A 16,271-nucleotide genomic window follows, 5' to 3' on the forward strand; every position below is an offset into this window, starting at 1 on the left:
GCAAATTTCTGACCCAAATCAAAGCGCAAATGCAGATCTGACCCAAATGTGACTGTGACAGACAATGTTCACTGCAAAAACAGCAAATTTGGCAAAAGCCCCAAACTTATTGAGGGCAAATAGGCCAAAAAGGGGGCAAATGTAGAAAATCCCCAAATTTTGCTGAAATTTTTGCAAATGTGATTCAATGTATGCAAATCTGACCCAATGTCTTGCAATCTGACCCAATGTACTGCAATTTAAACCATAGTTAGGGGAAACGGAAACGGGGAAACGGGGAACGGAAACCGAAACGGAAACGTTTCGGGATTTCTGGGAGGGCTGAAACGGGGAAACGCCACGTCAGCAAGGGAGGGGAGTAGATGATGATGGAGGGCTGAAGCAGGCTGCAGGAGAGAAAGGAGAGGAAAGGAGTGAATGGGGCTGAAGGAGGCCTGGAAAACCTTGAGGATGGAGAGAGTATGAGGCTGAAGGAGTGGAAGGAGCCTGGAGACCAAAATCAAAAGCAAAAACAAAAAATGTGATTTTGGAGACCTAGCAGCCTGTGTTGTCTGAAACGGCACGTTTCAGGGCTTTGAAACGCGTTTCAGACTGGCTGAAACGTTTCAGCCAGCCGTTTCAGGGTCCTGAAACGTTTCAGACCCTGAAACGCGTTTCTAGAAACGGGGCTTCTCTGAAACGGCGTTTCAGGCCTGGCTGGGCTCTGAAACGCGTTTCAGCGTAACTGTGATTTAAACAAGAAATTGCAGACTAAATCCCAAAACTCCAATATTCTTCCAAGAAATTGCAATCAAAGGAGGTGAAAGGAAATGAAAGCCCCAAATTTTCCAATGTCCTGCAAATCAGCAAAATCCCCAAATTTCAGACTGATGGTATGAAGTACGGTGGCTGTACGACTGATCTGTACGGTGGTACCACTGTAGGTACGACCCTGTACGGTGGCTGTACGAAATAGCGCAGAGTACGAGTACGGTACATGTGACGATGGATGTACGGCGCACAGTACGGTGCAGAGTACGACACGGACGGGTGTACGGCGACCTTCGATGCAAATGTACGGCGACGACGCAGAGTACGGTGCACTGTACGGCGCCGACGGGTGTACGGCGACCTTCGATGCAGATGTATGGCGACAACGCAGATCTACTCACGTACGGACTGTACGACGCAGATACTGTACGGAAGGTACGACGCCTGAATATTGTGGACAGCAACTGAAGAGCCTCGAACAAGCTGGGAATTTGTCGACCAGCAGGGCAGAAAAATCTCCAATGAGCAATGGAGGACTCGGGGCTGAGGAGAGCTGGAAGGCTAGAGCAAAACCTGCTCTGATACCACTGTAGATACGAACAAGAGAGAGAGAGAGAGTGCAGGTACAAGACGAGTCGATAGAGAAGTCACGTCAATCTTAGATTATGAAAATACACAAGTACAAAGTACTTGTACCTAGACCTAGGACTAAGTGTCCTAGGTGTCACATAGGACTAAGTGTCCTATGTGGCCTAGAAGGCACTAACACTATAAGTGCATACACTTATGCCTACAAGGCACATACCATGGTTTATAGGGCATCACTAGAACCACCAGAAGATGGCCTACAGGGGTTAGGGGCATTAATGTGCCACATGTCAAAAGTTGCTCCTAGGAAACCAATGTTTCCTTGATACGCGGGGTTAGGGGCATTAATGTGCCACGTGTCAGGCATGCAACCTACCAGCTCCACTTTTAGCATCCGGTGCTTGCATGCAACCCGAGGCTGGTTTTTCTTGCTACGAATTACGGTTTCAGGTTTTGAAACTCTATTTTGAGATCTTTGGCAGGATTCTGGATATCTCAAGGACCTGTTCTTGTGAGGAGCACGTGTTTTTGGTTGCAACCAGTGCTGTGGGCACGCAATCCCGGATTTCCAGCCCAGTTTCTCTTTGTTTTCACTGTAAGATTGATTTCTAGTTCTCTGTTTCGAGATTCTCTACGGGATTCCATGGGTCTGTTGCAATCACCCAGTTACACAGGGTTAACCCAAGTTGAGGCCAGGTTGTTGAGGTCAAAGGAAGCCTATGCCGCTCTAGCAGTTGAGATGCACAGTTTGCCAGTTTGGTGGAGTGTGTGCCTAGTATAGGCCGGTGAACAGTGGTAGCCAGTAGGAACGGTTCAGGGTGTGCCCTAGTTGTAGGAGTGCTATTACTTTTCACTAAACAAGAATAAAGAAATACCGCAAGGGGCGCCAAGTGTTTGGGACCAATCGGTGTCGCTGTGTGATCATTGAGCAGGGGCATTCTAGCCTCACCTCTACTTTCTTTTATGCTATTTGATGTGGTGTGATTAAATGGGAGCTAAGTGGCTGTAATTGACGGTGTGTTCAGAGATAGTTGTGGTTTACCGCCCTTTGGGGTTCCGAAGGCCGGTTACAGCATGGGATAGTGAGACACTCAGCAGACACGGCACGTGTGACAAGATATGGGTGACACCTACTTGAGTTGGGGCCAGTCCAGAAGCTGATCATATATAATGGTCTCCACAGGTGGCCATCATCTAGCAGGCTCACTTGCTTTCCACATGCAGGGGGACGAGCACAGTGGACTACCTAGTGGGTCCCTTAGCCTTCGCCTCACTGATACATGAGTTTATTGTGCCTTCTCCCCCCTGCGGTGCTGACCACTCATACTTAGCCTTTCGTTTATGTGCTACTATGCCAGTTACAAGGGGGACCCATCCCACATCCACTTCGAGTGCAGGTCCACTTTAACCGTGACCTTGACCACGTCTAAGTGAGCCACTTAGCACAGGAACTCCCGGCCTCACTACTTGGAGATGATGGAGATCTCACCCATGCCTCGGACATCCTTGCCTCAGTAGTACAGGATGCCACCATCAGGTCCTTCCCCACAACTCCATACGCACATACCCCAACCGGGAAGATGCCCCAAAACCCTTGGTATGATGACGAATGCAGAGAGATGAGAGCTTACCTCACACATGAGCGAGCCCTAGGCCATCTGACGTCACCTGAGGCACAGCGGATCTCTTGACGATTGACACATAATAAGAGACGGGCTTTACTCATGCATAGGATGGAGACGGTGATCAGATCATTTTGAGGGGGAGACCCTACCATTGGATGGGGGCTTCTATCAGAGGGGAAGTTGCCTATTCCCATCAGAGATCTAGGGGTTTGGCACACATATGCATGCTCTCTATGACGTCCCGATGCAAGCACCATCAGACATGTCCTCTATGCCTAGGCCCACTACTCGCCATTTGTTCACTGCACATAATGTACGGGCTGCACTCCGTCGGCTTCCTAACCAGAGAGTACAAGACCACGAAGGGCTATGGACTGAGCATTTTGCACATGGACAGTAGGTATTGACTCCGATCCTAGCACAGATGTTCAATCATGCGGTATGCCACGGCTTCCCACCTGCTTGGAGCACTACCACCATTGTCCTGATACACAAAGAAGGTGATCCGATGGACACTGGGAACTATCGTATCCTCACGATTAGCCACACCTTGGCTAAGATTTATGGTTCAGTTCTAGAGAGAGAGATCAATGGCCACACAGAGGCCCATGGACAGAGGGCTCTAGGTTAGACAGGTTTTCGGAGATAGCACTCCACCCTAGCCCGCATCTTCACTCTAAGGGCTATCATTGAGGAGTCAAGATCGAGACGTCAGAAAGTCTACGCTTGCTTCGTAGACTTTCAAAAGGCCTTTGACACAGTCCCACAATCCCGCAAGATCAGGAGGCTACAAGAGATGTAGATTCTAGAGATCCTGATTTGGGGGGTGATGAGCACGTACGAGTCCGTCAGAGGGAGAGTTCGTGTCCCAAGAGGCCTATCAGATTGAGTTGAGAGCACGATCAACATTGTATTGGATCAGACTGCGTCTCCACATGAGGATGATGATGATGACGCCAAGATGGTTGTATATGATTATGGTGGACATGTACGATGATATCACTGACTATCTCTACGAAGTTTTTCTAGCATGGATTAGGATGCTCACTTAGTAGCTCCACCCTTTTGGTCATTGTATCAAGTTTTCCTTCAATCTCATAGACCCATCGGTCTTTAGCAGACTTTAATAAACTCTCTCTCTCTCTCTCCTCCCCCCCCCCCCCCAAAAAAAAAAACTCATCACATAAAAGTAAAACAAAAAATGCAGCTTTTGACCTCAGTCTAGTCAAGTCCATCATGCACGACAAGGACTAGCTACTATGGCATCCCTACCCAAGCCAAATCAGGCTCACCATTGTAAGGCATATGCTCTCATACCACCCACACACATGAGCATTCATTATACAAAGGCTCTGTTTTTGTTAGAGCTCCAAAGATGATGGGCAAACTCATGCATTCAAGGAAAAAGCTAAAGAATATGTTGCCCACATTCTCCTGGACCAAGCAACATTGCTTGTGCAATGTCGGGTCAATAGTATCTCAATTTATTAACCACCAAACAAATTGATGAAACATCAGCTTTAGAACTACCTGCTTCCACATATCCTCAGCTTCCTTTGTCCTGCCTCTTGCCTTAGCCCTATCAGAAATGGCGATGGCCCAATTGTAAAATGCCTGTTCACCCAATAGCACAATGAACAATTTACAAATCATAAGTATGTGAGTACAAATTTATCAATACATAATATAAAAATGTGAATAATCTAGTAGAGGTTCTTCTCTCTATCGAATAGAACAAACCCAAAGGTTATTTTTTGAGCTTCCGAGAAAAACAGTGCTAGAACAAAAGAAAAAGATTTGTGACTTTTAAAACTGGATAACAATTAGTCCACTCCAAATTATTCAAAGGTATTCAACTTAATAACAAAAAATTCCTACCATCAAGCACAATTAATCTTCAAAAATTGCCAGGTATTGTCGATATGTGAAGAGAAAGTATATGTGATTTTGGGACACTTCTGGGGCCGTTCCGGTTCCCGCCTTGCTTCCCGGAACAGCATTCCAGACGTTTTGGATGTCGCAACGCCATTCCGTGGTAACTATGGTTTACATGGGGGAGGGGTTGCCTATGTATGGATGGCCTTCCTCAGCTTGGACTCAGTTCCATGGCGCTAGCCATCTAGCTCTGGCTGTGCAAGCTTGTATTTTTTTGGGTTCAATCAAGAACTAAGAGAAACCTTCAGGGGGGTCCAGCCCTCTAGTTCTGGACCCTTGTGAGGAGTTTTGTGTGCATGCATCACTTTCCTTTTTCCCCTGCAATCAAAATTCTTTATGCAGGCTGAGAGCTCACACGTGGAATCATGCAGGTTATATTACACTGAAGTTCTGAGATAGCCTCGTCTTCAGACTCTATTAAAGAATAATCTAGAGTTGGAATACGATTACTTCCTCATGCTTCCCTACATGGAGGATAACACAAGATCTATGTGAGGGAAGCACTTACGGTGCTTATTCAGGGTGCTTGCTACTTACAATCCCGAAACTGGTCCAAACCAACTGTGCAACCTCAGTATGCTGCTGTGACACACTTAAAGTCAGCACTTGTTAGGCTTAGAATTTAAGAGCATCAATTCGTCGTCTTGAATGCCACTACTGCCATAAGAAGGGGCATATTAAAAGGGACTGTTTTCAGCTGAAAAACAAAGGCAAGGATAAGGAAAGAAAAGAAGAGGACAAAGATGCGAAAAGAGATGCCAAAGACACCAAGGGCAAGGCTAAACTTGAGGAGCTCAATGCAGTGATTAGCAGCGATGAAGATAATGACGATGTCATACTTGTTGCCTCCTCTGGTGATAGTTCTTTTCTTGTGGCCAATGATGGCTCATATGCACAGGATTGGCTATTAGACTCAGGTGCATCCTATCATGTTACTCCTCATGAGCAGTGGTTTGCTTCGTATGATGCAAGGAAGAAAGGATGCGTGAAACTTGGGAATGATTATGCCTGTGACGTTGTTGGTATTGGGGATGTGCATCTAAAATTCCCAAATGGTTCTGAATTTGTATTGCACAATGTGAGACATCACTGGGCAGCTTGATGATGCAGGGTATCTCACCCAATTTGGTCATTCTATGTGGAAGGTGCTTAAGGGAAATATGGTTGTGGCCAAGGGCTGCACATCAGGCACCTTGTATCCACTGTTTATTGAGGGTGTTGATGCTAATGTAATCCATGTGACTGAGCAGCCACACACTTCATTTTGGCATAGCCGGTTGGGCCATATAAGCCAGAAAGGAATGAAAGTATTGTCTTCTTTGGGTTACTTGGCGAGACTTAATTTTTCTGATTTTTCAGCATGTGATCATTGTATTTATGGCAAACATAAGCAATCAGCCCATAAAAAGGCTGGAAATGCTAAGCAAGAAGTCCTAACTTTAGTACATACAGATGTATGTGAAATGCCCAATCTTTCTTTGGGCGGTGCCAAGTATTTTGTCACCTTTATTGATGATGCATCGAGGAAGATATGGGTCTATCCCATTCATTAAGCATAAGAGTGATGTGTTCAAAGTCTTCAAGACTTGGTTGGCACTTGTTGAGAATCAGACAGGAAAGAAGCTCAAATGCCTCAGGTATGATAATGGAGGGGAATACCTCTCAAGGGAATTTACTACATTTTGTGATGAGAAGGGGATAAAGAGGGAGTTGCCCGCTCCCTACAATCCTCCACAAAATGGCGTGGCTGAAAGGGCAAATAGGACCATTCAAGAGAGGACTCTTAGCATGCTCTCACAAGCAGGATTGACCCATGGTTTTTGGGCAGAAGCTGTTAAGACAGCAGTACATGTCATCAATAGGTCACCCAACTGGGCCTTGGATTTGAAGGTACTTGAGGAGGTGTGGTCCGGAAAGCCACCCTCTTACAAACATCTCAGGGTGTTTGGCTGCCAGGCCTTTATGCATATCAGAAGGGAAATACGTAGCAAATTAGACCCAAAGTCACGCAAGTGTATCTTTCTTGGGTATGGTGACAATGGAGAGATGGTTTACAGGTTGTGGGACCCTGAATCTCACAAGATTGTGAGGAGCAATGATGTGATTTTTCGAGAAGATAGGATGCAAAAACAGCCTATCAATACCATTGGAGTGAGAAGAGTCATTTTTGAGGAGGAAGGACCTTCAGCACAACCACAAAATGCCAATCAAAATGCTGTCCAAAATGGTCAAAATCAGCAGCCACCTCCGGCTTTTAATGCTCCATATTATCCTCCACAGGAAGAACCACAAATGCAGCCTGAGATTCAGCAAGATGTGCTTCCAGAGCAGGCTGTACAGCCCCAAAATATGCAGGAACTGCAAGTAAATCAGCCACCTAATCAAGATGATTGGGTTAGGCGGAGCACCAGGGTGTCCCGGATGCCTGATAGGTTTGTTCCAAGGGTGAATGCACTTGATGATTACATCATGGTGACAGATTGTGGTGAGCCCTCGTGCTTTAAAGAAGCCATGAAGAGGGAAGACGCAAAGAATTGGCAGAAAGACATGGTTTCAGAAATGCAATCTCTTGAGAAGAATCAGACATGGAATCTAGTGCAGCTGCCTGCAGGCCAGAAAGTCCTACCATGCAAATGGGCTTATAGGTTGAAGATCACTCCAGGGGATGCTAACCCCAAGTCAAAGCAAGATTAGTTGCTAAGGGGTTCAAGCAGGAAAAGGGAGTTGACTTTGATGAAATCTTTTCTCCTGTAGTCAAGATGACTACATTGAGGACTGTTTTAGCTTTGGTTGCTTGTCAGGACATGGATCTTGTCCAAATGGACGTGAAGACGGCCTTCCTTCATGGAGACCTTCACGAGGACATTTATATGCAGCAACCAGAGGAATATCAAGTCAAGGGAAAAGAAGGGCTTGTATGCAAATTGCAGAAGAGTCTCTATGGCCTCAAGCAGGCACCCAGAGAGTGGTATCACAAGTTTGATGCTTTCATGAAAGCACAAGGATTCAGACGGTCTGATCATGATCATTGTCTCTACACTAAGAAGACAAGAGATGGTAGTCTTCTTATACTCATTCTTTATGTGGATGATATGCTTATTGCTGGGAAGTCATCTATTGATATGAATGCCTTGAAGGCAAAACTGCACAAAACCTTCGATATGAAGGATCTTGGTGATGCAAATCACATTCTTGGTATGCGGATTGTGAGGAACAGGTCAAAGGGTTTACTCTATCTTTCTCAAAAAGAGTACATTGGCAAAGTTCTGGAGAGGTTCAATATGGATAAGGGGAAGGCTTTGAGCACACCATTGCCTCCATATTTAAACTCTGCCAAAAGGACAGCCCTCAATCAAATGATGAAAGTGCTAATATGGCCAAGGTTCCTTATGCTTCTGCATGTGGCAGTCTGATGTATGCCATGGTTGCTACTAGACCAGATATTGCTTTTGCAGTGGGAGTGGTCAGTAGATATATGGCTAACCCCGGTAAGAGGCATTGGGAGGCAATTAAGGGTATATTGAGATACCTTAAGGGGTCTCAAGATGTGTGCATATGTTTTGGCAAGCAAGATGCACAAGTGCATGGATACACAGATTCAGATTATGCATGGCATGCAGACAATCGTAAGTCCACCACGGGCTACGTGTTTACTTTCACTGGTGGTGCTATTTCATGGATATCCAGGTTACAGAGATGCACAGCATTGTCTACCACGGAGGCAAAGTATATTGCAGCCACTGAGGCTTGCAAGGAGGCCATATGTCTTTCACGCCTGGTGGGAGACTTGGGTTTTTCAGGGGATATTCCTTCTTTGCATTGTGATAGCCAGAGTGCTATTATGTTGGCAAAGAATCCGGTCTTTCATCAGAAGACCAAGCACATTGATGTTAAGTACCACTTTATTCGTGAGGTATTGCATGACAAGTTGTTAGAACTTGTCAAAATCCATACTGATGATAACCCTGCTGATCTTTTCACTAAGACCTTGCCAGCAGAGCGGTTTGCACATTGCAGGACACTGATGGGTGTTGGATAGGCCTTGTACATTTTATATGTACTTGCTGTAATTCTTTTTTGTTTTGAGGCACATTGCCTTCACGTGGGAGGTTGTTGGGGTTAAGGCCCTGTACCACCTCATATACACTTTTTTTTAATTACAGGTTACAGTGTGAACACGGTTCGCTCTGAACCGGTTCCACCCTAATGCCTATCCTAATATATTCTTGAGGGTTGTGGTGTGCCCTCGCTTCTGGATTCACACCCACCATTCTTGTGGTTAGTCTTACTCTCCTCCACGCGTTTCCGCTTCATGAATTTGAAATACATCATTTGCCATGCCCTATGAATGTAACTTGGCAAGAGCTCTATAATTGAGATGACCCATTCTCTCATGCCAAAGATGAGTTTCAGCAAGCTGTGAATCTGAAATAGCAAATACTTCAATAGAGAGTGCAGTTGAGTGATCATCAAGGTGATAAAGCCCCTTTTTCAAAGTGCCAGTGGGAACTATGGCATTGTCATCATGAAGATCATATACTACGCATCTGTATCCTGTGACCTTCATCTTGTAGACCCATTTACATGATGGCAATGCTTTCTTTCCATGTCGAAAAGAAACCAAGTCCCAAGTCTTATTCTTTATGAGTGAACTAATCTCTGATTGCATACCATACTCCCACTTGCGTTGATCCTCGCGCATCATAGCCTCTTTGTAGCAAGAAGGCTCCCCGCAATCAGTAAGCATCACATAGTCTACCCTTATAACAAATCTCTCAGGTGGTCTAGACACTCTAGATGTTCTTCTCAAGGGCATTTCAGCTTGCTGTCCTGCCTGCATATCAACCACATTTGGCTCATCATTGCCACCAATAGATGATCCATCATCTACCCTTAATTGTGTACCTATGGGAGTACCCGGTGGCACCATTACCTGCACATTCGGTGCATGGACAACTTGCTGTCTATCAACATATGTGGGTGGATTCACATCCTGGAAAGTGATTCTCCTCATTTCCACATCCCTCATGGGTGTCTTATGCATCTTCTTCTAATTGAAGACCACATCATGGATTCGTATGATTTTCTTTGCTTTTGGATCCTAGAGACGATAGCCCATCTCTCCACTTTCACCATAACATCAAAAATCACTATGAAACCTGAAGTGGCAATTGCTGAAATTGAAATCAAGTTGACTTCTATTCCAGGCACGAAGAGAACATTAGTCAGAGTGACAGGATGACTTGAAATGGATGTGAGCTGCACATCTCCAATTCCTTTTACAGCATAGGAGGCATTATTAGCACATGTGACAGTTCCCCCACGAGGTGTATTAGCTAAGGAATGAAACAACAGTCTGCAAGATGTGACGTGCTTGGAAGCACGACTATCAAAATACCAAGACTGAGCATCATTAGCAGCAAAGAGTGCATCAACTTGGGAGGGATCAAAGGAGCAATGGACAGCCCATGCCCAATCATCTTGGAGAGCATGTGCATGTGAGGCATCTGCCGGCTCGTGGGATTCAATTGCATGTGAGGCATTAACTGTCAATCCTGCTTTCTTTTTCTCCGAAGCAATGCACTTCCTACATTCTGAAATTTCATATCCAGCCTTGCGACAATAGTTGCATCTTTTCTTCTTTGACTTATCTGCTGTATTTTTAGATGCATTGGAGGAATTGCCACTGTTAAGCCCATATTTAGGCTTGCCCATAGTCTTGGAAGCCTTGCCTCTTCCTGTCTGCTGTGAAGCAAATGCATGATCAGGAATAATAGCTTGTCTATTAGCTCGACTTTCCTCTTCTTGCCATCGTACCTACAACCTTTGCACCACCAATGGATGCAACCACTGTGGTAGGCACTTGCTCATACTGAGCAGCCTCATCAATGTCATGCAATATATCACGAGGGGCATGCTTCGGTGCCATGGTGACTGGCCCTAGAGAGAGTAGCTCCAATGTAGGCAAGGAGAAATGGATAGCAAATCGATGTTGTAATGAGCACCTGAGATAGTGTGTGGAAATACGCAAAAGTCGATGGAGAGGCTAGGATGAAAGAAAAGTCGTCAAAGAAGCTTCGAAACAAAGCCAAAATGGCTCCAAACGGGCTGTGAAAGGCCCCTTAAAAGAAGCTGAAAAGTGAAATTTTTACCCTTTCTTTTTTTTTTTTTGGAGGGGGGGGGGGGGGGTTCCCTAAGTCACCTAAGCTAGTGAGGACTCCTAACCTACGACTGGTAAGACAATTAGGACATTGACCTAAGGTAACCTGACTAGACCATTTAACGCTAGTTAGTACTAACCTAACCTAGCCAACTAACTAAACCTAAACCCAACCAAACTAACTAACCTAGCCAAAGTAACTCAACCCACTAACTAGCAACACCTAACCAGACCTAAACTAACCAAACCAACCAACTAACCCACTGTAGTTTCCAGCAACCTTAGAGGCTAAGGTTTGCAGGATACGTGACGGGCGAGACGAATGCAGCGCAGTGGTTAGGCGACGTACCAGACGGCGTGGCCGTAGCAAGAGGCGGCCATGGCCAGGGCGGAAGATGGGATCAAGGGATCAAGGCGACGAATGACGCGAAGGTTCGACGATGACTAGTAGGATGGTTCACGTACGGACAGTGAGGTGTCACGGCGGGACTGTGCTCGACGGTGAACACGCAGCAGGAGCGGGTGACGGCAGAAAATGAACGAAAACAGGAGATGTGGTAATAGACGGGCTGAAATAAGCTAGAGATGGAACTGGTTGGTTAAACGGACTGTAGGATCGATAGGCAAAAGAGAGAATACAAAGAGTCGATGATGAAACGCCGTCACGTCAACTAGAGCAGAAGAAAATGAAGCATACAAAGTACTTGTACCTAGACCTAGGACTAAGTGTCCTAGGTGTCACACAAGACTAAGTGTCCTATGTGGGCTAAAAGGCACTAACATTATAAGTGCCTATATTTATGCCTACAAGGCACATACCATGGCCTATAGGGCATCACTAGAACCACCAAGAGATGGCCTACAAACCCCCCTCCATGGGATGGGCTGAAGTATTCTGGAAACGTCTCCAAATACCTGGTGTTTTCTGATCATGGTGGCACATGTTCATCCAAAAGGATATAGCCACCTATGAATGTACAAGGGATGACAGATCATGTAACAAAGGGAACCAAGTGTAAAGCCTGTCGGAAGACTTCAAGCTTGGGACGAGGAAGTGCCTTTGTAAACATATCTGCTATGTTGTCCTCTGTGGGAAGATAGGACAACTCTATGTCTCTTGCTGACAACTGCTCCTGAACATAATGATAGTGAACTTCAATATGCTTGGTACACGCATGAAACATTAGGTTATGTACAATGGCCAAAGCACTCTGGCTGTCAGTGTAGACCATAGTGAAGGATGTCTGGCGAATACCAAGATCTGTAAGTAACTGTCGAAGCCAAATACACTCTATTGTAGCGGTGAATGCTGCCCTGTACTCAGCCTCACAGCTAGATGTGGCAAATGTTGATTGCTTCTTGCTAAGCCAAGAGATACATGAATTGCCAAGCAAAAAACAATTGCCGGTATGTGATACTCTGGTGTCGGAACATCCTGCCCAGTCACTATCCGTTTAAGCATGCATGGTAAGTGAACCCTGATCACCATAGAAGAGGGCTAAATCCTGAGTGCCTCTGAGATATCTGAAGACTCTCTTCACTGCCTGCCAATGCTGTGAACTGCGCATGTGCATGAATCTGCTGAGATGAGATACTGCATATTGTATGCCAGGTCTCATGTGACATAAATAAATAAGGCAAGAGTGATATCACATGGTGGGCTCCCATCATGAGCTGAGAATTTGAAGCCACGGTCAACTGGAGTAGAGATTGGCTTGCAATCATCAAACTGAAAACGATCAAGGAGCTGTCCAATATACTTGGACTCTGACATCATGATACCCCCCTCATTATGAGCAAACTGAATGCCCAAATAATAGTGGAGCTGTCCCATGTTTGACATTTCAAAAACCTGCTGCAAATCAGCCTTGAAACCTGCAATATGCTGAGTCTCCTCAAAGTCAATGCCTTGTTGTTGGGCATACCCTTTTGCAACAAGACGGGCTCTGTGTCGATCTATACTGCCATCAGATTTTCTTTTTAATTTGTAGACCCACCGGGTACCAATGGCATGCTTGCCGGGAGGAAGATCTACTAATTCCCATGTTTTTTGGCAATGGATTGTAACTCAGCTCTCATTGCATCCATCCACTCTTTGTTGTCAAAGGCATCTTTATGGCACAAAGGTTCTTCATTGCAAGCTGTAGCAAGGAGTGCAAACTCAAGAAAGTGACCATGCATCTGTCTATTCCCTGATCTTGTCCGGGCAGCAAAAGGCTGATCTTGTTTGCTGTCCCTCAATGTATCAAGAAGCCATCTAGGAACTTGCCTTTGTTGTCTATTGACAACTCTTTCTTCAATCACTGCATCATGAATAGTGGGATCATTTTGTGCTGGAAGAGAAATCTGCAAATCAGCATGGGGTACTGGCTGATCATTGCTTGTTGAAGGGCCTAGAGGAGGCTCATGTTGCTGGTCAAAGTCCTCTTCTGAGGATGGCAGAGGTAACCAAGATTCAAAAGCATCAAACATGTCAACTTCTGGCTTAGCTTTGCAGTCCACAAGAGGAGAAGCTGAATGTTCAGCAAAGATTACATCTTTACTGACAATAATCTTCCCAGTATTTGGTTGGTATAACCGATACCCTTTGCTCTCCTGGCTGTAACCAACAAATATGCATTTGATGGCTTTGTTATCAAGCTTATGTCTCAGCTGAGATGGTACATGAACATATGCAAGAGACCCAAAAACTCTCATGTGTGAAAGTGAAGGCTTCCTGCCTTTCCATGCTTCATAAGGTGTAACAGTCTTCAATGCCCGTGTAGGTGATCTATTCAGCACATAGTTGGCACACATCACTGCATCAAGCCAAAATTGATTGGGCAAAGACTTGGCCTTAAGCATGCATTTGGCCATCTCCATTGTGGATCTGTTTTTCCTTTCAGTGAATAATGCCCCGTGAAGACAGAAATGCATCAAACTCCTTTGATATATACTCTCCCCCCCTATCTGTGTTGAGAGTGACAAGCTTGCATCCTCATTCATTCTCAACCATATTCAGCCACCTCTGAAAGCATGAGAAAACTTCAGATTTGGCTTTTAAAGCGTATACCCAACAATGTCTTGTGAAATCATCAATGAGAGTCATAAAATATTTGTACCCCCCAATAACATTTGTCCTCATTGGGCCACATACATCACTGTGTACTAGCTGCAATTTCCTTTGTGAGAATTTTGGACACTTCTTTTGAAAAGGAAACCGATGCATCTTACCCAAAAGACAACCCTCACACACATGTTTTGAAACTGTGTGAGTTTGAGGTACATCATTTGCCGTCTGCTGTGAATGTAGCTTTGCAAGAGCTCTATAATTGAGATGACCCATTCTCTCATGCCAAAGATGAGTTTCAGCAAGCTATGAATCTGAAATAGCAAATGCTTCAGTAGAAAGTGCAGCTGAGTGATGATCAAGGTGATAAAGCCCCTTCTGCAAAGTGTCAGTGAGAACTATGGCATTGTCATCACGAAGATCATAAACTAGGCATCTATAGCCGTAAAAAATCACTTTGAAACCTGAAGTGGCAATTGCTGAAATTGAAATTAAGTTGACTTCAATTCCAGGCACAAAAAGAACATTTGTCAAAGTGACAGGATGGCTTGAAATGGATGTGAGCTGCACATCTCCAATTCCTTTTACAGCATATGAAGCATTATTAGCACATGTGACAGTTCCCCCTTGAGGTGCATCTGCTAAAGAATGAAACAACTGTTTGCAAGATGTGATGTGCTTGGAGGCACCACTATCAAAATACCAAGACTGAGCGTCATTAGTAGTAAAGAGTGCATCAGCTTTGGAGAGATCAAATGAGCAATGGAAAGCCCATGCCCAATCATCCTGAAGAGCATGTGCATGTGAAGCATCTGCTGGCTCATGGGATTCAATAGCATGTGAGGCATTAACTGTCAATCCTACTTTTTCTCCGAGGCAATGCGCTTCCTGCATTCTGAAATGTCATGTCCAGGCTTGCGACAATAGTTGCATCTTTTCTTCTTTGACTTACCTGCTGTATTTTTAGATGCATGGGAGGAATTACAGCTGCTATGCGCAGATTTAGGCTTGCCCATAGGCTTGGAAGCCTTGCCTCTTCCTGTCTGCTCTGAAGCAAATGCATGATCAGGGATAATGGCTTGTCTATTAGCTCGACTTTGCTCTTCCTGCAAAAGCAAAGTAACTAGCTGATCAAAAGAATAGGGGTCTGGATTACCCATGGCCTCTAATCGAAGGGTTGTAGCAAACCCTTGATATGTATCTGGCAATCCATTCAATGTGGTACTCACAAGCTGAGAATTTGGCACCACCTCATCAATGTTGGCAAGTTGCTCCATGAGGTCCTTGACCTTTGTTAGGTATGCATCCATAGAATCACCTTCATTCATACTGACTTCCTGTAATTGCCTTCTCAAATATGCAACACGTGCCTCATTGCGAATCTGATAGAGAGAAGCCAATTTGTCCCAAGCATCCTTTGCTGTCCTGCAAGACCGGAGTTGGAAGAGCATCCTTTGCATCTCTTGCATCCCATCTTGACTGTTCCTAAGTTGGAAGAGCAGCAACAGGAGTGCTAGAAGATGAGGCATTAGGAGGAGTACCCCCTGCAGAGGGACCAGCAATAGAGGCAACCACTGGAGCATTGGCTGGCCTCAGATCAACCCCGGAAACAATATTCCACAGATGCTTTGCAACGAGAATATGTTTTATGAGATAAGACCACATCGGATAGTTGGTGCCATCCAACTTATCATCTTCACGAAGAATGCCAAATAGATCTTGATTGTTCCCAGCCATAGCAAATGTGATACCCTGAAAGAGACCTGAAAACCCAAAAGCCTCAAGGCTATCACTGCAAAGAGCTGGCTGTCAAAAAATGACAGCAAATATCTGCAAATTTCCAACCCAAATCAAAGGGCAAATGCAGATCTGACCCAAAGGTGACTGTGGTAGGCATTATTCACTGCAAAAACAGCAAATCTGGCAAAAGCCCCAAATTTAATGAGGGCAAATAGGCCAAAAAGAGGGCAAATGCAGAAAAGCCCCTAAATTTGCTGAAATTTTTGCAAATGTGACCCAATGTATGATAATCTGACTCAATGTCCTGCAAAAGTGACTCAATGTCCTGCAATCTGACCCAATTTACTCCAAACAAACAAGAGATTACAGACCAAACTCCAAAGCCCCAATGTTCTTGCAAGAAATTGCAACCAAAGAAGGTGAA

General features: G+C 45.0%; 1 protein-coding gene across 1 annotated transcript in view; it reads right to left on the reverse strand.

The window, feature by feature from the left end:
- Window positions 1-16,271, reverse strand: part of LOC147894814 (protein HLB1-like) — a 137,062-nt gene that overhangs the window by 53,991 nt on the left and 66,800 nt on the right. The window contains exon 5 of the mRNA XM_087385048.1: window positions 4,494-4,577. Within this exon, the coding sequence (XP_087241174.1) occupies window positions 4,494-4,577 (84 nt within the window). The remainder of the gene's footprint in view (window positions 1-4,493; window positions 4,578-16,271) is intronic.

This window comes from Dipteris shenzhenensis, chromosome 14 (genome assembly GCF_047967505.1).
Source record: "Dipteris shenzhenensis isolate YYH24624 ecotype China chromosome 14, Dip_SZ_1.0, whole genome shotgun sequence".
NCBI classification, from domain to species: Eukaryota; Viridiplantae; Streptophyta; class Polypodiopsida; order Gleicheniales; family Dipteridaceae; genus Dipteris; species Dipteris shenzhenensis.